Source organism: Pan paniscus, chromosome 5 (assembly GCF_029289425.2).
Source record: "Pan paniscus chromosome 5, NHGRI_mPanPan1-v2.0_pri, whole genome shotgun sequence".
Classification (NCBI taxonomy): domain Eukaryota; kingdom Metazoa; phylum Chordata; class Mammalia; order Primates; family Hominidae; genus Pan; species Pan paniscus.
In genome coordinates, this window is record NC_073254.2 from 154,263,205 (window position 1) to 154,288,382 (window position 25,178).

The 25,178-nt window shown below is 42.9% G+C and overlaps 1 protein-coding gene and 1 pseudogene across 1 annotated transcript in view; both read right to left on the reverse strand.

The window, feature by feature from the left end:
• The window catches only part of SGK1 (serum/glucocorticoid regulated kinase 1), a 145,746-nt gene extending 120,570 nt beyond the window's left edge, over nucleotides 1-25,176 (reverse strand). The window contains exon 1 of the mRNA XM_003827681.6: nucleotides 25,039-25,176. Coding sequence (XP_003827729.1) covers nucleotides 25,039-25,107 — 69 coding nt within the window. The 5' untranslated portion in view covers nucleotides 25,108-25,176. The remainder of the gene's footprint in view (nucleotides 1-25,038) is intronic.
• On the reverse strand, nucleotides 5,410-25,178 carry LOC103783159 (keratin, type II cytoskeletal 8-like; annotated as a pseudogene).

Here is a 25,178-nt window from a genome sequence, read left to right on the forward strand (position 1 = left end):
GAAGTCAGGAGTTCAAGACCAGCCTGGCCAACATGGTGAAACCCCGTCTCTGCTAAAAATACAAAAACTAGCTGGGGGTGGTGGCTGGCGCCTGTAATCCCAGCTACTCGGGAGGCTGACACAGGAGAATAGCTTGAACCCGGGAGGCAGAGGCTGCAGTGAGCCGAGATTGCGCCACTGCACTCCAGCCTGGGTGACAAAGTGAGACTGTCTCAAAAAAAAAGAAAATGAAGCCCAGGAATAGGTTATATGTTCTAGGAGAAGGAATTATTTTACAAACATTAGATTAAGTAGATACAGAAAAGCGAGAGAAAAAGATGAAAAGGATCCAAAATGCATTTGAATAGGAAAGAAATGGCAGTAAAAAGCTTTTGGCAGTAGACGTGACTGACCTTAAAACACTTAAGCTAGTCACTTACGCTATCAAGAATTCTGACTTGAACAGTCACTTAAATATTTCTGTCTTTTAAAGAAGGTTGGAAGTACTACTGATACATCTTCCCAATGATCAAAATGTCAGAGTTCTCACTTGACAGAATAAAAAAAGACAAAAGAGGGAAATTAAATGACAGCACCATGGGCACGGAAGGTGATTCCCTAAATCGTATATCATCTTCATAATTGGATAACTCTCTTGTTTCCAGACTGTGCTTTCAGATAAACTCCCTGTTTTCATCTGTGTGTCATAAAAGACACGAAGAGGGAGAGAATATTTTTAAGTTCTGAAGAATTAAGCTCCTGCAATCTGTACTTTAGGATCTAGATAATGTAAAATGGCTCATAATTTGCCAGTTTCTAATAAGCTGTACAAATCTCACTATTACATTGAAAACAATTTGTATACTTCAAAAAATGTCTTAAATAGTTACAACTTACCAAGATAACATTGCAAAGGAGTATTAGACTTAATATTTCAAGAGGCTTTGCTGGTCAATGTCCCCAAATGGTAAAAACTTAAGGTTAGAGGCAAATGAGAGAGTTAGATCTGTGTTTATTTATTTGCCAAACTACTATTAAAAAGAAAAACAAGCAAAAACACCTAGGCTGTATGATTGACATTCATACAGCCTTGATTAGATAGAAGTTTCACTTTACAAACAGGTTTTGACATTGTGTAGATAAAACTTTGATATCAAACCTTTAAACCTCAAGATTTGATAATATTTACTTTAATAAGAACTTCTATCTTCTACCTAAATGTCAAAAAGAACAGAAATCAGACCACTTACTAAAAGCAAGCAGACTTGGAATCCACATTGGTTATCTTTCGTGAGTTAGGAAAAAGTTAATAGTATAAGGCCAAACTCAAGGAAGCCTGAATATTAAGATGATTTATGGAGACACTGAAGACATAAATCAGATATAATTATCTGATTTTCAAAAACTAGTCATTTCACCTCCTCAAATGGCCTCATAATTCCTTGATGACGCATGGCAGAAAAGTGCTCATGTCAAACTAAAATGCAGACAAATGGAAAGATAAATGGCCCCATCCCAGTAACAATTTGACATCCCATTATTCCTCTTGAGGATTTCACCTGTGTACATCCAGAAGGTGCTAGGTGAATGAAAGGCATTCGGTTTTTAGGATTTTAGCAACACACATGAGAAAAGGTTCACTTTTGCACCCACTGACAATCAGATGAAGATTCAGGTCATGTTGCAAGTTTTTCTGAACATGTGGCTGTGCAGATAGCTCAGGTCCTGAGCAAAAACAATAGCAAAGAACCCTTTGGCAGTGAAGCCTATCTTGGCCTCTGATCCCTTGGTTCTTCCTACTCACCTTCCTGTCTTTATTTTTCTTCAGCACATTTCCCATCTAATATACTGTGCTGTATTTTTTTTTAATTGTGATGAAATACACATCACATAAAATTTACCACTTTAGCCATTTTTAAGTGTGCAGTTTGGTCACATTAGTACAATGACGTTGTTGAGCAACCATCACCGCTATCCAGTCTCCAAAACTGTTTTCATCTTCCCAAACTGAAGCTCCATACCCATGAAATAGTAATTCCTCATCCCCCTTCTTCCCTAGTCCCTGGCAAGGACCATTCTACTTTCTGTCTATAAATGGGACTACTCTAAGTACCTCATGTAAATTGAATTATACAGCATTTGTCCTTTTGTGACCAAGTATTTTACTTATAAATTTGTGTTTATTTTATTTTATTTTTGAAATGGAGGCTCACTTTGTCACCCAGGCTGGAGTGCAATGGCATTATCTTGGCTCACTGCAACTCTCACCTCCAGGGTTCAAGTGATTCTCCTGGCTCAGCCCCCTGAGTAGCTGGGATTACAGACGTGCACCACCCCCCCAACCAGCTAATTTTTGTATTTTTAGTAGAGACGGGGTTTCACCATGTTGACCAGGCTGGTCTCGAACTCCTGATCCTCCCCCCTTGGCCTCCCAAAGTGCTGGGAATACAGGCGTGAGCTACCACGCCCAGCCAGTGAATCTTTATTAATGTGTTAGTTAACAAAGTCTAGAGGAAAGCTAATAATTACTGTAAATTTCTCAGTAATGATGAGCATAAACGATATGGTGCCTTGAACAACTGTCATATGACATGAAAATATCTATGATTTTTATTAGTGACAAAATTGCAGGTCCTGGTAAAACGACTGTGGTTTTTGGCTACATTTATAATTGGAGAGACTAGATTTCAGCTAGAGATGAGTGAAAATGAATATGTAATTTTTTTTTCATCCAAGTTCTGAATTTCCTCCATTGACATTCTCCTGCCCCCCAAGGGATGTCTGGATGCTGGGTTAAGAGCCCTTGGCTGGGTAGCTGGATAGTGCAGTTGGGGAAGAGTAAGCTATTCTGCATGGTTGGAGAATGGAGTCCAATGGATGAGGAAGGAGAAGCAGGAGAAAGAAGAAGAGACGAGGGGGCAGAGAGCTGAGCCAGGGCCCCATCTCAGCTATATAAATATAAGGGTAAGGAATTAGGGCTCTGTTTTGAGAGTCACGATAAACCACTGACGTATTTTAAGCACAGGGATATCAAGGTCCCACTTGTATTTTAGAAAGCCCTTCTAGGACCAGGTGTGGTGGCTCAAACCTGTAATCCCAGCACTTTGGGACGCCAAGGCAGGTGGATAACCTGAGGTCAGGAGTTCGAGACAAGCCTGGCCATCATGGCAAAACCTTGTCTCTACTAAAAATACAAAAATTAGCTGGGCATGGTGGTGCGTGCCTGTAATCCCAGCTACTGGGGGACTGAGGCAGGAGGATCACTTGAACCTGGGACATGGAGGTTGCAGTGAGCTGAGATCGTGCCACTGCACTCTAGCCTAGACAACAGAGTGAGACTCCATCTCAGAAAAAAAAAAAAAGCCCTATAGATGGCAACCTGGAGGATTCTATGGGGAATAGTTGCAGGAGGCCAGGAGCAGGACAGTAGCAAGAGGCCATTAAAAAGATGGTGGCAGTTCTCCAGGTAAGGTTCAAGGTGGCCTGAGCTTGGGAAATGGCAATGCAGAGAGTCAGTAAGGACATGGGAGTGGGAACCCATGGCAATTTAGAAGGTAGAATTAAAAGTGGATTCTCTTTTACTCCTAGGATGAAGAATCTGAATGTAAGCATGAGAACAAAGAAGTTCACTTCAATTTTCTCAAGTTCCTGCTGTAACAGATGGTCAGCATAGAATGCTCAGCGAAAAACCACAGTAGTTGCCAGAGAAGTCATGTGATGTAATGGGAAGAGAATCTCAAATGTCATCAGTCAACGTGAGTCTTCTTATCTGTGTGACCATGGGGAAGTTACTTATGCTTCCTCATGACCAGTATCCTCACTGGTGAAGCAAGGCTAAGGACACCAGCATTCCTGAGTTGTGAGTCACAAGGGAGAGATGATCATTGGACATTTTGTAAATTTTTCATTTTGTTTATCATATTATTGTTTTTATAGGCGAGATATTGCTGTGTTGGCCGGGCTGGAGTGCAGTGGGGCAATTTTAGCTCACTGCAGCATCCAACTTCTGGTTCAAGCAATCCTCTCACTTCAGCCTTCCAAGTAGTTAGGACTACAGGCATCCAATGCTGCTGTGCTCAGCTAACTTTTTCATTTTTTGTAGAGACAGGATCTCACTTTGGAAGGCAGCTATGCTCACCACTACACTGCCAACACCAGGATCTCACTTTGTTGCCCAAGCTGGTCTTGAACTCCCGGACTCAAGCAATCCTCTTGCCTCAGCCTCCTAAAGTGCTGAGATTACAGGCGTGAACCACACCATGCCTGGCCCATTTTGTCAATTAAGTGTTTTGGAAATGCTACTTGTTCATTATAATCAATCAGTAAAGGATAATTATTGTAGAAATCAGTATTTACTAAGAGTTGAAGAAGCATTCAGCTCTTTTTTTTTTGGCAGAGCTAGCTGAGGTTTTATTTTGGACCAAAAAAAAAAAAAGCAGTTGAATTGTTTTGTAGCTGGAGGCATGGGCAAGGGGGGGGGTCCCCAAGCAGTAAACTTCCCCGCACGTGGGCTGAGGGCTAGGGCTGAGCCTCAGGTGGGTCTCCTGTTCCCTGTCCTACCCTGCACAGGGGCCTCCCTCCTGGGCTCTGGGGCAGCCGCAAGAGGGGCAGGCTGGGAGGGGCTGCCGTGGCTGTTCACTCGGGCAGGACATCAGAGGACTTGGACACCAGCTTCCCATTGCGGGTCTCGATCTTCTTCACAACCACAGCCCTGGTGGAGCTGATGTGGCTGAAGGAGCTAGAGTTCAGGCCGTAGCTGAGGCTGGGACTTGTGAGGCCCCCATAGGCTGAGCACAGACCACCTGCATAGCCGCTGGTGGTCTTCGTACGGATACTCACATTCTGTATCCCAGACTCCAGCCGGCATTTCTAGCCCTCCAGCAGCTTCCTGTAGGTTGCGATCTCAATGTCCAGGGCCAGCTTGACATTCATCAGCTCCTGGTACACACGCAGCTATCGCGCCATGTCCTGCTAGGCCCGCTGCAGGGCAGCCTCCAGCTCAGACAGCTTGGCGTTGGCATCCTTAACAGCCAGCTCCCCATGCTGCTCGGCATCTGCGATGGCAGTCTCCAGGGAAGCCCTCTGGCCTTTGAGACCCTCAGTCTCAGCCTGGAGCCAGCTGATGTTCCGGTTCATCTTGGAGATCTCTGTCTTGTTTTTGAGACAGAGTCTCGCTCTGTCGCCCAGGCTGGAGTGCAGTGGCACGATCTCAGCTCACTGCAAGCTCCGCCTCCCAGGTTCAAGGGATTCTCCTGCCTCAGTCTCCTGAGTAGCTGCAATTACAGGCGTGCGCCACCACCCCAGGCTAATTTTTGTATTTTTAGTAGAGACAGGGTTTCACCCTGTTGGTCAGGCTGGTCTTGAACTTCTGACCTCGTGATCAGTCCGCCTCGGCCTCCCAAAGTGCTGGGATTACAGGCGTGAGCCACTGCGCCCGGCCTAGATCTCAGTCTTTGTGTGCTGCAGGTCGTCCCCGTGCTTCCCAGCCAGCATCTGCAGCTCCTCATATTTGATCTGGTACATGCTCTCAGCCTCACTCCGGCTGCGGTTGGCGATCTCCTCGTACTGCGCCTTGACCTCAGTGATGATGCCGTCCATGTCCGGGGAGCGGCTGTTGTCCATGGACAGCATCACAGACCTATCCGAGATCTGGGACTGCAGCTCCCGATCTCTTCATACAGCTGCCTCAGGAAGTTGATCTCATCAGTCAGCCCTTCCAGGTGAGACTCCAGCTCTACCTTGTTCATGTAAGCTTCATCCACATCCTTCTTGATGAGGACAGATTCATTCTCCATCTCTGTACGCTTATTGATCTCATCCTCACCAGCCCCTGCATGTTGCCAAGCTCTGCCTCCAGCTTCAGCTTCTCCTGGCCCCGAGTCTCCAGCTGCCGCCTAAGGTTGTTGAAGTAGCTCTCGAACATGTTGTCCATGTTGCTCCAAGCTGTCTTCTGCTGCTGCAGGAGGCTCCACTTGGTCTCCAGCATCTTGTTCTGCTGCTCCAGGGACCGTACCTTGCCTATGAAGGAGGCAAACTTGTTGCTGAGGGTCTTGATCTTCCCCTTCTTTTGGGTGTGCAGGCCTGGATGTTGGGATCCACCTCCAGATTAAGTGGGCTCAGCAGGCTCTGGTTGACTGTGACGGCAGTGATGCCTCCCATGCCGCTGGCCCCACCATAGCCTCCACCCAGGCTACCCTGGAAGCTGCTGCTGCCCACTCAGGAGGAGCTTGAGGAGCTGATGCAGGTACTGGGCCCACTCGTGTAGGAGCGGCTGCTGAAGGCCCGGGGGCCAGAGATGGACAACTTGTAGGACTTCTGGGTCACCCTGATGGACATGGTGGAGGCAGGAGTGGAGGCAGGTGGGCTGAACCAGGCAGAGATTCCAGAAGGAGTGAAGAAGCTGCTTCTTGATAGCATTCAGCTCTTATTTATTTATTTATTTGAGATGGAGTCTCTCTCTGTCGCCCAGGCTGGAGTGCAGTGGCTCAATCTCGGCTCACTGCAACCTCTACCTCCTGGGTTCATGTGATTCTCCTGCCTCAGCCTCCTGAGTAGCTGGGATTACAGGCATGCACTACCATGCCCAGCTAATTTTTGTATTTTTAGTAGAGAAGGGGTTTCACCATGCTGGCCAGAATGGTCTCAATCTCCTGACCTCGTGATACACCTGCCTTGACCTGCCAAAGTGCTGGGATTACAGGTGTGAGCCACAGCACCCAGCTCTCAGCTCTTAATTTAATTGCATTTAAAGAAAGCAATCTGTGCAATTCACAGTAGCTGGCAGCCAGGATAACCCAGGGAAACCTCATCCTTACAAAAAAATTACAAAAAAAAAAAAAAAAAAAAAAGCCAGGCATGGCAGCTCATGCCTATAGTTCCAGCTACTCTGGAGGCTGAGGTGCAAGGATCGCTTGAGCCAGTGAGGTCGAGGATGCGGTGAGCTGTGATTGTGCCACTGCCTTCTAGTCTCGGCAGCAGAGCTAGACCTTATCTCAAACAAAACAAACAAAACAAAAAAATAATAGCTGAGTAAGTGTCATAGATCACATGGAACAAAAGCTGGCTCTGGAAACATGCAGAATTTAGCTAAGTGTGGAGTAAGGGTGAAATTGTGAGCAAAACAAGCTTCCTGAGAGATCAGAGGTGGGGAGTTATGCCAAGGAGTGAAGGGAGTGAGGCAAGGTATGCTGATGTGTGCAGAACAGGGAGGACTTTGAAAACTATGCAGAGTGGTTGGCTGACATACAGTAAAACTCATAACAAGTATGCTCATTAGCATAATTATTAAACTCTGGCTTAGTAAACCACTTAAAAAAAAAGATTTCCAATGTGGAAATACTCAATGTTTGGATATGCCTGTTCATTCTAGTTTAGGCATTTCCTCCTGACAGGGTTTTAGAGCCTCTGGTAGCTTTTCCAATCCCTGTGACTTTTTTTTTTTTTTTTTTTTTGCCCTGAGTTTGGAGGAGTCGGATAATGAAATTTAAACTAAAGCATGTTAGCATCACCTATACTCAAGAAGGTCCAAATACCTCAGTTCTTCACAAAATAAAATGCTTTTTTAATTCAAAAAAAGAAAGTAAGTCCAAAAGAGAGAGAGAGAAAAAAAAACACACAGCAGATAACTGAGAAAATAAGAGAGTTTATTGCCACTAAAAAAGGAACCTGGCTTCTAACATCATATTTGCCATTTCTCTATGTGACTCTAGGGAAGTACTTTTCTCTCTCAATGCCTTCTTCTCTCAGGAAAACCTTATTACTATGAGAAAGATGTTAATTTGTCTAAAGTGCTGTAATTTTTTCATGGGGATGTTAAGGAGGGAAAGGCAGGGAGAAAGAAGATGGGGAGAGATGAGTTAAGGTGAAAGATGGTGGTGGCAGGCGGGGCGCAGTGGCTCACGCCTGTAATCCCAGCACTTTGGGAGGCCGAGACGGGCAGATCACGAGGTCAGAAGATTAAGACCATCCTGGCTAACATGGTGAAACCCTGACTCTACTAAAAATTCAAAAAAATTAGCCAGGTGTGTGGCGGGCGCCTGTAGTCCTAGCTACTCGGGAGGCTGTGGCAGGAGAATGGCATGAACCCGGGAGGCGGAGGTTGCAGTGAGCCTAGATCACGCCACTGCACTCCAGCCTGGGCAACAGCGCAAGACTCTGTCTCAAAAAAAAAAAGAAAGAAAGAAAGATGGTGGTGGCTTGCACCAAGGGATAGGCCCTGGAGATAAAGAGAAAGGAGTTAAAAATAAATGTTTGGTTTTTTTTTTTTTTTTTTGGAGATGGAGTCTCGCTCTGTTGCCCAGGCTGGAGTGCAATGGCATGATCTCGGCTCACTGCAACCTCCACCTCCTGGGTTCAAGCAATTCTCCTGCCTCAGTCTCCCGAGTAGCTGGGATTACAGGCATGCGCCACCACATCCGGCTAATTTTTGTATTTTTAGTAGAGAGGGGGGTTTCACCATCTTGGCTAGGCTGGTCTTGAACTCCTGACCTCGGGTGATCTACCCGCCTCGGCCTCCCAAAGTGGTGGGATTACAGGCGTGAGCCACCGCGCCTGGCCAAGAAATGTATTTTGGAAGTAAACACAGTAGAATATGCTGATGAATTGCACTGACGTTGGGAGAAAAGAAAGAGAAATAATTTCTAGATTTCTCACTCTCACAAATGAGTTATGTAGTAGTATCATTTACTGAAATAGAGAAAAATAGGAAGAAAAATCAAGAGTTGGGTTTTGAACAGGACTAGCTCAAGATGTGTGTGAGACATTTCAATGGGAATGTTTAGTAAACAATTGGGAACAGAGGTCTGGCATTCAGGCAACTAAGTTTCTGAATAACAGATTACATTTAAAGCACAGGAATGAATGAACCTGTGTGTGGAGGAGGAGGGAGAGTGGATGGGAAAGTGAGAAAGATGGAGAACTACAGTAAGAGGGAAAGGGCAAAAAGATGTTCAGAGGCTGGTGAGCCAAGGACTGAGTTTGAGCCATTCCCACATTATTGGTAAGACAGAGCAGGAAGGCCTGAAAGGAAACTAAGAAATCACCCACAAGTAGGAGGAGAGGCTGGAGTGCTGGGCCACAGAAGCCACAACTGAGTATTCCAAGGAGGAGCGGTCCACAGGAAGGACCACCTTTTCTTCTCTTCTCTTTTCTCTTTTCTCTCTTCTCTTCTCTTTTCTCTTCTCTTCTCTTCTCTTCCCTTCTCTTCTCTTTTCTTTTTGAGACAGGGTCTTACTCTGTTGTCCAGGCTGGAGTGTAGTGGTGTGATCATGGCTCACTGCAACCTCAACCTTCTGGGCTCAAGCGATCTTCCCACCTCAGCCTCCTGAGTAACTGGGAATACAGGAATGTGCCACCAGCCTGGCTATTTTTTTTATTATTATTTCCTGGAGACCTGAGGGTCTTGCTGTGTTGCCCAGGCTGGTCTTGAACTCCTGGGCTCAAGCAATCCTCCCATCTTTACCTCCCAAAGCACTGGGATTATTGGCATGAGCCACCACTGCTCTGGTAAACTGAAAGGGAAAGTTAAGATATGGATGGATAAGTGTCAAGAAGGCAAAAGAAATACAAAACAAAAGAGCTTGATAGTAAAGAAAACAGAAGGATGGAATGCCCTCCAAGTTTTTGAGGCCTTAATGAGAAATATTTTAGTGAATGGGGAATAGTAAAGAGATTCTAAAGATTAATCAGAGTGTTGATGAGTTACATGGATTATGATTTTGAATTTCAAATGGATTTTAAGTCTTTATGTAAGACAGATTAGAAAACAAAATTTAACATTAAATTGATTAAATTAGGTCAAAACTCATCAATAACTAATTATACATTGGACATAAGTATTTCGATATCTTTTTGTCCCTCAGTGCCTTGTGCATATGTAACTAAAAAAGCAGAGTAATTTGGTGTCATTTGATTTAATGAGATCCTGCGCAAATGAAATACCTTTTTAACACTGAAGCTAGACCATTGCAGTGCTCCAGGGACAACTATCTATAGAAGATAAATTAATTATGTTCACTACTTCCTAAGCCTATAGAAACAACTAAATAACTAAATGAGAGAATCAACCTGTTGATGATGTGCAGGTCTTTTGAGAAATGACCTTTAATCAATAAAATCCCAGAGCACAGAGGTTTCATAGCAGCTTGTCTTCAGACCGACTCATCAGTAAAATCACAACTTACACCACAACAAAACGTTCAGAAAAGTAAGCTATAGAGGTAGGTCATAATTTTGAGGTCTGTCTTGATAATATCTAACATATTTTGAGTGCTTAGTGCGTACCAGGCATTGGGGCTAAATACTTTACATGCGTTAGGTCATTTAATCCTCATAACAGTTCTTTGAGGTATTATTGTTATTATTATTATTATTTTATTATTTTGAGACAGAGTCTCACTCTGTCGCCCAGGCTGGAGTGTAGTGGGGTGATCTTGGCTCACTGCAACCTCCACCTCCCGGGTTCAAGCGATTCTCCTGCCTCAGCCTCCCCACTAGCTGAGACTACAGGTGCGCGCTATCATGCCTGGCTAATTTTTATGTTTTTAGTCGAGAAAGGGTTTCACCATGTTGACCAGGCTGATCTCGAAATTCTAACCTCAAGTGATCCACCCACTTCAGCCTCCCAAAGTGTCAGGATTACAGGCATGAGCCACCGTGCCCAGCCTGAGGTATTATTATTAAATCCATTTTACAGATAAGCCTTAGAAAGTTAAGACTTAGAGGCCAGGCACAGTGGCTCACGCCTATAATCCCAGCACTTTGGGAGGCTGAGGTGGGCGGATCACGAGGTCAGGAGATCGAGTCCATCCTGGCTAACGCGGTGACACCCCATCTCTACTAAAAATACCGAAAATTAGCGGGGCGTGGTGGCAGGCGCCTGTAATCCCAGCTACTCAGGAGGCTGAGGCAGGAGAATGGCGTGAACCTGGGAGGCGGAGCTTGCAGTGAGCCAAGATGGCGCCACTGCACTCCAGCCTGGGTGACAGAGCAAGACTCTGTCTCAAAAAGAAAAAAGAAAAAAAAAGATAGTTAAGGCTTAGAATATTAAATGCCTTGCCCGATGTTACCATGCTCGGAAACAATTTAGTTAAGAGGCCAACACTGTTTGTCTGATCTCGTATTAGGAGTCCTTAATGTTCTTCTCCTGTAAATATTCAGATTAAAAAAAAAAGATCATAGATAAATTCAGTACAGTTGGATACAATTTGAAAAATTATTTTATATTTTAGTGAAATAGAAAGTTTTAGCCAGGTGTAGTAGTGCTGGGTGCCTGTTGTCCTAGCTACTCGAGAGGCTGAGGTGGGACCATGACTTGAGCCAAGGAGGCTGAGGCTGCAGTGAGCTATGATCCAGCCACTGGACTCCAGCCTGAGCGACACAGCACGATTCTGTCTCCAAGAAAAAAAAAAAGAAAAGAAAAGAAAAGAAAGAAACTTTGACACAGTTTCTCTTTGCCACTCTTCATATTGAGAGGTGAAGTTTATTTTCCTTCCCCTTGAATCTGGGCTGGCCCTATGACGTTTTGTTTTGTTTTGTTTTGTTTTGTTTTGTTTTGTTTTGTTTTTGATTAATAAAATGCAGCAGAAGTCACACTATATGACATCCAGGACTCGGCCTTATGAGATCGTCAGCTTCCACAGGCTCTCTTGAAGCACTCCCTGTTAGAAGCCGGCAGCCATCTAAGTCTATCTTAAGAACATGTTACTGTGAGGACGCCCAAGCTATGTGGAGAGAGAAAGAGGCCAATAGAGATGCACTGACACCAAACAAGAAGCTTTCTCGGACTTTCTGGCTCAGCTCAACCACCAGCTGAATGCAGCCAAGGAAAGACTCAGCCAACGTCACAGGGAGCAGAACCCTCCAAATGAGTGACACTGAATTCCTAATCCACAGAATCATGAGTAAATAAATGACAGTGGCTTTTGCTCATCAAATTCTGGGTAGTTTGCTTTGCAATAATAGTAACATAAATTTAGTAGCGTTGGACACAATTTGAAAGAAATACAGGCTGGGTGCGGATGCTCACGCCTGTAATCCCAGCACTTTGGGAGGCTGAGGTGGGAGGATCACTCGAGGTCAGGAGTTTGAGACCAGCAGGGCCAACTAGGTGAAACCACGTCTCTACTAAAGATATAAAAGTCAGCCGGGTGCGGTGGCAGACTGAGGCAGGAGAATCGCTTGTATCTGGGAGGCGGAGGTTGCAGTGAGTGGAGATTGCACCACTGCATTCCAGCCTGGGCAATAGGGAGGATCACTTGAGTCTTGAAGTTCAAGGTTAAAGTGAGCAATCATCACACCACTACTCTCCAGTCTGGGGGACAGAGCAAGATCCTGTCTCAAAGAGAGAGAGAGAGAGAGAAAGAGAGAGTGAGAGAAAGAGAAAGAAAAGGAAAGAACAAAGAGAAAAAAAAAGGCAGTTTACAATGAAAAACACATAAGAGGAGAGTGAAAATAAAAACACAAGATTAAAACCAAATTCAGTGACTAAGAAGTTATTTCTAAAGATTTGTCCAATTTGTTCACTGAAATTTATATTTAAATTTACCTTTGAGTTTCCTGGCAACTGAGGCAAACCTAAGAGATTATATCATGCTAAATGTGATTTCCTTCAGAAAAGAAAAATCTTTAACCTACTACTAAATTATTAAGAGCACTTTACTACATGGATCCCTTTACAGGGAACAGTGAATGATAGAGAAGGCAATGACTTCAGAAGAGATGATATTTAACCAGGCACGGTTGCTCACACCTGCAATCCCAAAACACTTTGGGAGGCCAAGACGGGTGGCTCACCTGAGGTCAGGAGTTTGAGACCAGCCTGGTCAACATGGTGAAACCCCCGTCTCCACTAAAAATACAAAAATTAGCTGGGCATGGTGGCTGGTGCTTGTAGGCCCACCTACTCTGGAGGCTGAGGCACAAGAATCACTTGAACCCCAGAGACGGAGGTTGCAGTGAACCAAAATCGCGCCCACTGCACTCCAGCCAGCCTGGGCAACAGAGTGAGACTTCATCTCAAAAAAAAAAAAAAAAAAAAAAAGAAGAAAAGAAAACCCGGTTTCTACTAAAAATACAAAAATTAAAAATTAGCCCAGCGTGGTGGTGTGTGTTTATAGTCCCAGCTACTTGGGTGGCTGAGGCAAAAGAATCACTTGAACCCAGGAAGCAGAGATTGCAGTGAGCCATGATTGCACCACTGCACCCCAGTCTGGGTGACAGAGCGAGACCCTGTCTCAAAAAAAAAAAAAAAAAAAAGTTATTTACAATACAGATGTGTCTCAGATGATGGAATTTAAAAAAATTTATTCAATGTATTTTACTGTTTTTTTCAGAGATGGGGTTTTGTTCTGTTGCCCAGGCTAGAGTGCAGTGGTGTGACTATGGCTCACTGCAGCCTCCACCTCCTGGACTCAAGTGATCCTCCCACCTCAGCCTCCCAAAGTGCTGGAATTACAGGGATGAGCCATCATGTCTAGCACATGATGGAACTTTAACATAAACCAAACAGAATAAAATGCAAAGAACTTTCAATTTCTATATGAGTTTTCAGATTAACTCCCCTCTTTCTCCTCCATAGACCTTAGGCATTTCACCATCTTTTGGCTTTCTGTTTCAACATATACTTATTGATAACCCCCCAGGGGCCAGGTCCTGAGGGTTTAATTGTATGTAAAAGAGAAGGAAAGTCCTTGTCCTCATAGAGCTCATAGTCCAGGAGGACATTAATTAATGCTGAAGGCATTCATTAAAAAGCTTTACCAATATGCAATTGCAAACTGACGGGTGCCATAAAAAATAGCACAAGGCCGGACGCGGTGGCTCAAAGTGCCTGTAATCTCAGCACTTTGGGAGGCCGAGGTGGGTGGATCACCTGAGGTCAAGAGTTCGAGACCTGCCTGGCCAACATGGTGAAACCCCATTTCTACTAAAAATACAAAAATTAGTTGGGCATGGTGGTGCATGCCTGTAATGCCAGCTACTCAGGAGGCTGAGGCAGAAGAATCGCTTGAACCCCGGAGGCGGAGGTTGCAGTGAGCCGAGATCGCAACACTGCACTCCAGCCTGGGCAACAGAGTGAGACTCTGTTTCAAAAAAAAAAAAGAAAAAACACACAAGGAGCTATAATGAGCATGTTATGGAGGGACACAATCCAAGTTTCTGGGGAAGGGAGTTGGGGAGTGAAGGAAGCTTGTGATTTCTTTTTTCCTTTTGAGACAGGGTCTCACTCTATCTCCCAGGCTGGAGTACAGTGGTGGCATCATGGCTCACTGCAACCTCCACCTTCTGGGTTCAAGTGATCCTGGCACCTCAGCCTCCTGAGTAGCTGGGACTACAGGCACTCACCACCACACCTGGCTAATTTTTTAATTTTTTGTAGAGATGGGGTTTTGCCATGTTCCCCAGCTGGTCTCGAATCCACTCGCCTCAGCCTCCCAAAGTGCTGGGATTACAGATGTTAGCCACTGAGCTAGACCTGGAAGCTTATGATTTCTTATTTTCTCTTTCCCACCTTAAAACCTGACACATCAAAGTGCTCAATTCATGTTGGCTGTTGATGATGAGAATACAAAGAAATAAAAGGGGGGGGGTGATTTCAACACTAATTCTGAAATAAATTCTGAATCTGTTATTTCAAAGGATATTAACTTTAGAAATGAAGACACATTAGAAATTTGCATTGCTCTGAGTTTTGTAAAAGAATGAAATGTATAATGCAAGACATAACTGCCAAGGTACTAGATGAAAAAAAAATTATACATTCTGAAATTCCATCTGATAGAGATCAGTTCTGAAGGGTTAATCTCAATTGCCTGATTTAATGTGTTTGCTTTGCACCAGATGAATAATAATTAGCAATGGCTTCACCAACTTATTAGTGACAACGTAGAGAAGGTGTGGGCCCTTTTACGTAAAAGCTGACTAATAGACAAATAAATTAGATATGACTGTTTTGCCAAAGCTGATAACTAAGGCCCTGTATACAATGAGTGCCAAGTCCTGGTTGTTTCTACGTAACATTTAATCTCTGAAGGCAAGTGGTTGAAGGAGAAAGCAATTATATTGACGTTCGTTGTAGAAATTCATTTACAGATTGTTACTACAATTGTCCCTCAGTCTCTGCGGGGGATTGATTCCAGGACCCCTGCAGATCCCAAAATCCATAGATGCTCAAGCCCCTGATATAAAATGGCATCGCATTTGCATATAGCCAATGCATACACTCCCTAACATTTAAAATGATCTCTAGATTGCTTATGATAGCAAATACAATATAAATGCTATGTAAATAGTTGTTGTACTGTATTGCTTAGGGAAGAATGACAAGAAGAAAGGTATGTACGTGTTCAGTACAGATGAAACCATCCTCTTTTTTTCCCAAATATTTGACCTGCAGTTGGTTGAATCCACAGATGTGGAACCCGTGAATACCTGGAAGCAGTTAAAATCACTCCAAGATTTTCTTTAAATTCTTCTCTTCATCAATACTCTCTCTATTCCACCAAGTAATGATATCATAATTACACATGGTAGCTCTTCCCCAAGCCCCTTGATTAAATTGTTTTTATTGATTCATCAAGCATATATTATTGAGCGTCTACTATGCACCAGGCACACAGACAGAGCTGTGAACAAGGCAGACAAGGTCCTGCACCCAGCACGTGTATATTCTAGGTTTCAGAGAAGCTATGTGAGGCTGTGAAGAGGATTCTTTTTTAATGTCTTTATTTTTATACTACCCCTCCACAGCCTTACCCCAATCTTTTAAACCACACCGGAAGCTATGTACTCATCGTTTTTTTCCTGTAATTTTTTTTACAGTACAACCTAAATAAATACTGGCCCAGAAAGATTCAGAGTTCAAAGAAAATTCAGCTGCTTTCGGAAAGATCATTCTATGGGAAAGATCACATTTCTGAGTAATAAACATTATAAATACATATTCCGATTTATTTTTAATTCTCAAACTATTAACTTTCATTTTTTTCCCCTCTGGCATATTTTAATTTTGTGTCCTACAGGGACTTGAGTCTAACTATGTTTTAACAATTTGGGGGACTTTTCTTTTTTCACCTTACTATTTCTAGAGACTAAAATCTTTGAGCTACCAAGGCCTTTCAAACTGGCTGATGTCACTCTAACAAACTCAGAGATAGCAAGATGTTCCTTAAACCACTGGGTTAGAACAAGAATCCTTTGTTTTCTATGGGCACAATCCTAGGAATGTTTCTTCTCTTTTTTTTGAGACAGAGTCTCTCTCTGTCACCCAGCCTGGCGTGAAGTGGTGCCCTCTCAGCTCACTGCAACCTCCACCCCCCGGGTTCAAGTGATCCTCCTGCCTCAGCCTCCTGAGTAGCTGGGATTACAGGTGCACGCCACCACACCCTGCTAATTTTTGTATTTTTAGTAGAGACAAGATTTCACCATGTTGGCCAGGCTGGTCTCAAACTCCTGACCTCAGGTGATCCACCCGCCTCAGCCTTCCAAAGTGCTAGGATTACAGGCGTTTGCTACCGTGCCTGGCAAGCCTAGGAATATTTCACTTCATGCTTTTCTCTTTTGCCTTGCTGTAAGCTTATCCTCCAGAGACAACAGAGAGAGAGAGAGAGAGAGGGAGAGAGAGAGAGAGACAGGAGAGAGAAAGTGGAAGAACCACATGACCAGTCATTTCCCGAAGCAAATGGCGTTTTGGGTGAATGCCCTGACCTAGGAGGGAAAAAGAGGCCAAGGTTACCCTAATGTTACAGAAGTAGCTAAGTGAATTCTTCTCCGAAAAATGTCACAGCAGGCTCTAGAAAGCAATTAGAGTAATATTTTGGCACCTCGAACTACCAAATAGAAGATTCCTCTACTGCTCTAGTTACATCTTTGATTTTCATTTCCCTTTGTTGTAAATACTTACAATGTCATTTCAGAATGCTGCAGAGAAATAGATGTGAGAGTAAATAAACTATAATAATAATCCTTTCTCCACATGCCATGGCAGCTGCAGGAGGATGCCAACGCAGCACCGAACTTGCCTTACTGTCTGCTTTTCCTGTCCTCCTCCTCCTCCACCTCCTTCACCTCCTCCACCTCCTTCTCCTCCACTTTCCCACATGGTCTTTTATAAATTTGCCAGCATCACTGTGCAGTTTGCCAGAGAAACCTGGCCACTTGCTGGGTAAGCCTGCTCTTAGACCAAGGACCAGGGTAGGTCACTGCTGCTGTCCTTATTTCTGGGCCAGAAGGATTCACTGAGAGTGAGGTCCAGAACCACCTGCTTTCCCATTACAGAGGATGTGGATCTCTATAGAGACACTGCGTATCCCTTCAGTTAAAGCTCTTCGAAGACTCTTTTTACCCTGCGAGCTGAACTTTCTTGAGCCCCGTAGAATGGATAAAAATCTTCATCCCCAGGTTGGTGAGGAGTCAATGATTTCACGCTCAAACAAGCTGACAAGCTAGGAATCCTAGCTTTCCTTAGCAGGCAGGAAACAGCATCCCACTCATAAGTCAGGAGTCTTTTCTGCCAATGTTAGGAATGTTGATATTTACCCTTATTTTTGGACTTATTTCTAAAAAAAATTAACTAGTATGTAAAAAAAAATCACACTTTAAAAATATGCTTCTACAATATTTGCTCTAGCGAACTATCTTTAGCTTGACCTAAATTACTAATTAAACTTTTCTATTGATCCAATTCCCATTACTGTTCCTGCCTTTATGCTTTCATATTCGGAAATCTCCAACATGCATTTTGATGGCTCCACCCCCCACGTTCCTCACTCCTGCCCCCTCATTTTGGTTTTGCTTTACCTTGTTAAGCACTTACAGATCATAAAATATGGGTGAGCTCAGAATATCTCTTACTCCAGTGTTACATATGGCACCCGCATTTCAGCACCAGCCCTTTAAAAAATGGTGCAGAATTTCAAGGAACTCAGCTACACTTTCCATTCAAAATCCCTCCCAAGCACTGTAGCTAAGAGCCTATCTCAGGATTTTCTTGAGAGCTGCTGGGGAGGCAAAATATCTATCTAACGAAAATGGCTCATCATCCACATTCTGCGGTACTGAGACTAATTCCCCAGCACTGCCAAACCTAGACTGCTGAACTCCCTCATCCAAACTCTCTAAGACTTAGTGGTCAAAGTGCCAAAGGCATCCGTCTTACTCACACTCTGTGGCTCCTAAGACCATGCTGAAAAGTAAGGATAAGTAATAATTGGAAGACATTTTTAGGATTCTAGTTGGGAGGATACATAATGCAGATACTATATAGTTTTTGTTTGTTTGTTTGTTTTTTGAGATGCTGTCTCACTGTGTTATCCTGGAGTGCAATGGCGTGATCTTGGCTCACTGCCACCTCCGCCTCCCAGGTTCAAGTGACTCTCCTGCCTAGGCCTCCTGAGAAGCTGGGATTACAGGTGCCCACCACCACTCCCAGCTAATTTTTGTATTTTTAGTAGAGACGGGATTTCACCATGTTGGCCAGGCTGGCCTCAAACTCCTGACCTCAGGTGATCTGCCTGCCTTGGCCTCCCAAAGTGCTGGGATTAAAGGTGTGAGCCACTGTGCCCAGCCTACTATATATTATTGAAGTTAGTAATTGATATTAATGCAAAATAAAAGGAGATTAGTGAATCACTGCTACGTCTGTCTTGTTTGGCCTGACAAGAAAAGTATCATAGAAGAGAAGGTGTGTTATGGGCATTGGATCAGCAAATAAGCTGAGGTCAAGCTTCCCTAAGTACCCACCAGCTCTGAAGGGGAAGTGACAGCTTGTCTTTGAGCCAGATTTAGGTTACATTTCAGTCTTAATTTATATCTAATCCATATCTAAACATAGAGAGAAATAAAATGCATTAGATTTCTGAGCCACCAAAGCCTGTTTAAAGGAAGAAGGAGGAGGAAGGAGAAGAGGGCAATGACTTAGGGGCAAGTAATAGAAGGATTTGTTCTTTTATTTTATGCATTCTTTTATTCAACAAATATGTTTTGACAAGTAGGGGATACAGTGAACAAGGTAACTGGTTTTCTGTCCTTAAAGACCTTCCAGCCAGTTGTTGTGGCTCATGCTTGTAATCCCAGCACTTTGGGAGGCCAAGGCTTGTGGATCACCTGAGGTCAGGAGTTGGAAACCAGCCTGGCCAACATGGTGAAACCCCGTCTCTACTAAAAAAAAATACAAAAAAATTAGCTGTGCATGGTGCTGCATACCTGTAATCCCTGCTACTCAGGAGGCTGAGGCAGGAGAACTGCTTGAACCTAGAAGCCAGAGGTTGCAGTGAGATGAGATGGTGCCACTGCACTCCAGCCTGGGTGACAGAGTGAGACTGTATGAAAAAACAACAAAACAAAAAACCTTCCTGCCCTGTGGGAGCTACAGAGGAATAAGCAGTACTAATGTAACAGTGCAGTGTCACTGGGACCGTGTGCTGTGTTGTGGGCGCAGGCTCAAGAGGAACTCAAACAGCTTAGATTTTAGCCATTCCGAAGAAAGCACAGTAGCAGCCACTGGAGTCTCCGCCATGTTCCGGGAAGTATGATCAAATATGTCTTGAAAAAATCTAAAGCAGACTTCAGATTTGTTAGAAAGCATTCCTACCGCTCTCAGTAGTCACTTGGAGAATCTACCTCTTCATAGCTAAGGCTATAACAACATCAACAACAACAACAACAAAACACCTCTTTGGGTTGTCTTCACAAGTAGTTTCCAATTCGGTAGAGCCAATCCTGCAACAGTATTGGCATCATCGCAGTGCACTCCAGTGACGCAAATGGAAAGACTGCTGCTGGTAAACGAACTACCTGAATTTGAATTCTGGCTATACCTCTTCCTAGGTCTACGATCTTTAACAAATTAGTTAACCTCTGACCCTCAGTTTCCTTGGCTATAAAATGGGCATAATGAAGGATTGGGAGAGTTACCTGAGTAAAGTGCTTTGAACGGTGCTGCTCAATAATGTTATCCCTCTGAGAAGACATCGAAAGTTTCCCATAAGAAAAGGGCCTTTGTTATTCCAATTTGGATACTTTAAGCAGGCAAAATAGAACAGTAAAAGGAAAACAAATGTAAAGGGATGCTGTTTATGAAACACTTGTGAAGAATAAGCACTTCAGAGGAGCTTAATTTAACTTCTCAGCTCTGCTAGAGTAAACATTGTAACCAGACTAAAAACCTTTCCTTTGTTCCCGCTGTTATTAGAGAAAGGAGGAGACCAGAGAAGTCATATCATTTCACTTCTCTGAACTTCACCCTGGATTATTTAATGTTGACAGGCATTCGGGATGTATAGAGATTAAGGACACAGGCCCTGGAGCCTGGTGCTGGGATCCAAACCCTGATCCTGTCACTAACTAGCTATGTGACTTGGGGCAAGTTCTTCAACTTCTGTATACCTCTATGAAATCACAATAATAAAAGTACCTATCTCAGGTATTTTTATATATGATAATTTTTTTTTTTTTCCTTGAGATGGAGTCTCACTCTGTCATCCCAGCTGGAGTGCAGTGGTGAGATCTCGGCTCACTGCAACCTCCGCCTCCCTGGTTCAAGCGATTCTCCTGCCTCAGCCTCCTGAGTAGCTGGGATTATAGGCACCTGCCATCACACCTGGCTCATTTTTGTATTTTTAGTAGAGACAGGGTTTCACCACGTTGGCCAGGTTGGTCTCAAACTCCTGACTTTAAGTGATCTGCCTGCCTAACCCTCCCAAAGTTCTGGCATTACAGGCGTGAGCCAACGCGCCCAGCCTGTGTATGATGATTTAAATGTGTAATGTACTTAAAGCTCTTAGAACCATGCCCAGCAATATTAATGCCATTTAAGTCATAGTTATTAGAAAAGCTACTGTTATTAAAGAATAATGCAAGGAATTGTTCAAATGCATGTAATCATAAAATATAGAGTCAAGGCTGGGCACAGTGGGTGGCTCACACCTGAAATGTCAACACTTTGGGATGCTCCCTTGAGCCCAGAAACTCGAGACCAGCCAGGGCAACATAGTGAGACCTTGTCTCTGCAACCAACCAACCAACCAAACAAACAAACAAAAATAACAACAACAAAAATACAGAGTCAAAATGGAACGGTCTTGTCAAAGTTGGTAGTCACTAGCCGTTAGTTTCATGAAGATAAAACATGGTTATTTTGTTCCTACTCTATTTGTTGAAAAATGAATGAATGAGGCATGAAAGACTTGACTAGTCTGATGTTGAGAACTTAGCAAAGAGGAAAGCACACGAGATCTGGAAGTGAAAATCCAAAACATGAGTCCTGGCTTAACCTCATTCTAACTTGACAGGTGATTTACCGCAGGTACTCAGTTTCCTCATCTTTGAAAGAGGGAAGTCAGAGGGAGAATTTCTGAGGTTCATTCCACATCCAAAATTCTGCAGCTTTAGATAGTCTTTCGAATTTTACAAAAGGTAATGTAATCATGGCTATGGAAGTTTTTTTTCACATACCTTGTGTATTTCCAAAAAGGATTATCGAGTTGGAGACAATGTCATTTGTTTGTGTTTTCTAAGTCATTATGTAAGAATCTGAGCCACAAACAGAACAAATCTTTAAATCCATGAAAATGGATTACCTTTAGCTGGACTGATAACTTTTAAAACTCTTGGATTGGGAGAATAAAACTGACAAGGACATTTTTCCATTCATCTTAACTGAATTTTTGGAGACTCTTAAGAGTAAAATATAATCCATATACATCTAATGCTAATTTATCATGAACACTTAAAGAATGAAAGTAGAACTCTTATCCAGTTTAGTTCAGCAATTCTCTGCTAAATGAAATTAAGCTGCTTTAGTTGAGCTTTTAAAATATGAGGATGAAAAGCATAAATCCAAAGGATTTTGTAGAACTAGCATCCGGACTGCCTTTCTTCAGATTATGTTCCTAGAATCTGGGTTCCCCAGGGCTGCCTCTCATTACTGTCAGTATTAAGGACTAGAAAGGAGCTGGAAGACGCTTGGCCGCCTTTATAGGTTTTTGGTAGTGGCATAAAGATTTCACTTGGTCGGGGGAGGGGGGTACGGGGACGGAAGAGTCTGTTGTGGAAACTAAAAGAAAAGAAGGGGAGAGTGGTCTGAAATCAAAAAGTCTGGATTACGTATACAAGCTTTGAGTTGAACAAGGTTTAAATTTTAGCTCTGCTACTTTTTAGTTATGTGACCTTGGGCGAATGGTTTAATCTCTCTAAGTCACACTTTGCACATTTAATAATGTTTCTTACCTTATAGGGTTACTGTGAATATTAAATGAGCTAATACATGTAAAGCATTCCTACCTAGAACATAGTCCGCTCTAATAAATAGTGACTGACAGACAGCTACAAGGGCAGATAACCTATATTCTCCTTTAGTTTCTTATGCTCCCTCTGGAATGTCTCAGAAGCATAGGAAGCACTGTTTAAGCCTCCTGCAATCAAAAATCATTCTTTTTAATTAGCCCTAATAGACCCTATGTTTTTTTTTTTTTCCAAAATCTATTCATAGTTTAATGTGGGCTATGGACAAAGGTTCACTTTGTAAGACTGTCTAGCTAGGTTAAAAATAAAATATGCAGAAATGTGTGGAACTTCAACAATAGAATATAAGAAAATGAATTATTCTGAACTGCAAACAAAGGCATTATAGTATATGAATGTGTATGTGAAGTAAAAGTTTGGAAAGTATAAACATCAGTATGGTAACAGTTACTACATCTGGGAAAGGGAGAAAGATTGGAGAGGAGGTGGGATATACCTTCTTATTGTTTTAATGTTTTATAGATGTATTTACATATTGTTTAATTAAAAACAAACAAAAAAAGCAAAGTCATGTACAAGCAGAAATAAACATTTAGAATACAGAATTTGTGGAATAAACCAAAGTAGACAAGAATCAAAGAATTTATCCCTGGGGCATTCAATGACTTGATACAAGGTCACCTTCTACTTAGTTAACTGTCCTTGAGGAGTAAGGAGAGCGCAGGGGCAGGAGAGATGTCTGATCCTGTCTCCAGCAACTGATAGACCCAGGTTAGAAGGTAGATGAAGCTGCCTGCCAGTTATCTTGGTAGAAACTTCTTTCTGCATGTACTCAGATAAGACATCAGTACCCTGGGTGGTTCTCTGCAAAATTCAAGGTCTGCAGAGTCACCAACTGAAGTCTATTGGTAAACTTGCTTTTAAGCAAAACAAAACCAAATGGCAAATTAGTATTTCTATTAGTACATTTTGATAACAAAGAAAATAAAAGACAATTTAAAATTTATGTAACTTAAATCTACATTGCTTAAGAACATCTGACTGAGGAGTTTTAGAATATCCCCAATACCATGAAATAAATACAGTAATTAAAAGACAATAGAGTTTAAATACTGGATAATGGGCTATGGCATTTTTAAAATTAGCAAAACATTTGTTTATTATTGAAATTAGGGCTGGGCCTGGTGGTGGACATCTGTAATCCCAGCAATTTGGGAGGCTGAGGCAGGAGGACCACTTGAGCCCAAAAGGTCAAGACCACCCTGGGCAATATAGCAAGACCCTGTCTCTAAAAAAAATAAGAAGAAAGAAAGAAAATTAATTTTCATAAAGGGCTCTTCCCTTGGAAAGAAATATTTTAGCTACAGAGAAAAACTAAGAAGCCTTGTGGAGCTCTGTGAAGTTGCACTGACTTGCTTTCACTTAGCTTGCAGCTCACTAGTGAGATTTCACATGGTACTCCGACTCCAAGAGCAGGGGCCAGGACAGGTTGGTTTCATTTTGGTTTGAATGCATATGCTTTGGCCCACAGATTTGGAGAAAGATTTTGCTTTACTGATGAGAACTCAGTCAAGGGTGCTTGGGAGCCTTCGCTGGCCCTCTAGCTGGGCCTGACATGTTGCCTGCATTTCTAGCCTTGCCTTCCCAGCTTGCCCATTTGGTGCAGGGAGATAGTCCAGCCCACCCTGAAATTCACTGTGTTCTGCGGATGAGTTAACTGAAGGGCTGTGTTTCAGGAGTGGCACAGAAAGGACCTGAATGAAGGGAAGGAGGAATGAATGGAGAGAACCATTTTGGTGGAATTGCCCTAGGGTATTAAATAGGATGGGGCAACTGCGGACTGGAGGATGTTCCTTCTCTTACATTGCTTAGGAAACACTGTCCTTAAGAGTGTCAGTGTCATTCCTTTAACAATCATTCATTTCTTACCTCCCACTTGTGTATAAATTTGCAGATTTACACAGACCACCAGTGTGGCCATCCCAGTGAACTGAGTTTATTGTGAAATATACATGCAAAAAAATCCTTTTTTCTCACCTACAACCAGTGCAACATTATTCATACTTTGAGTTGAAGAATAAGGAGTTTAAGAAATAAATGCATACAGCAACATAACCCTGAATTATCACTCAAATACAGACCTCCCACTGCTCTCTCCCCAAAAAAAAAAAAAAAAAAAAAAAAAAAAAAAAAAAAAAGCAGTTATTCTAAGCAAAAGCAAAAATTGAGGCAACTTAAAATAGACAATTTTAAATGCTGGATTCCATCATTTCTGTAAAAGGTCATTCTAGTCCTTTGCTATTTATACCACAGATAAAGACACAGCAAATTATTGGCTGAATGGATTTGGGAAACCAGAAGCTGCTGCTTCTGACGAATGAAGATGATAATGCATCACTTGAGACTGAGTGGATGAAAGGTGTAGAAAAGTTGAACCCTTCAAAGATAAGAGAGAGGAAGCTGCTAAATTAGCCCCTGACTAAATTACTAGCCATAATTGTACTCAAGCCAGTTCTCTTTGCGACTGCCTTGTAATCTTTGTTGTGGCTTGAGAGAGAAAAATCCCCATTCCCAGCTCAAACCCGTTTAAGGCATCTCAGCCCAACCCCCTCCTCCCAATGCAACTCTTCATAGCCCCCTGCCCCTCCTCCAACAAATTCTAATCAAGTCAGGTATAGTTCTCAGCTTTACCACTGCTATCAGAAGCACGGCTTACATTAAGGGTTTAGCAACAAAACCTCAGGCTTACTTCAGGCAAACATTCAAAAGCATTTAAGAGAAGCACAGAAAACAAAAGAAATAAGCAAAACCTGTCCTTACCCGCTTCTTAAAAAATTGGAAGGCTGAGCATTTCTTGACTGGGAATCCATTCATGTCTTTGTTTACCATTTTCCACCGTGGGGAATTCACAGTTATAGATCCAGGTTGGCACCCGCCTGGTTAGTGCATATCTGTTTCCC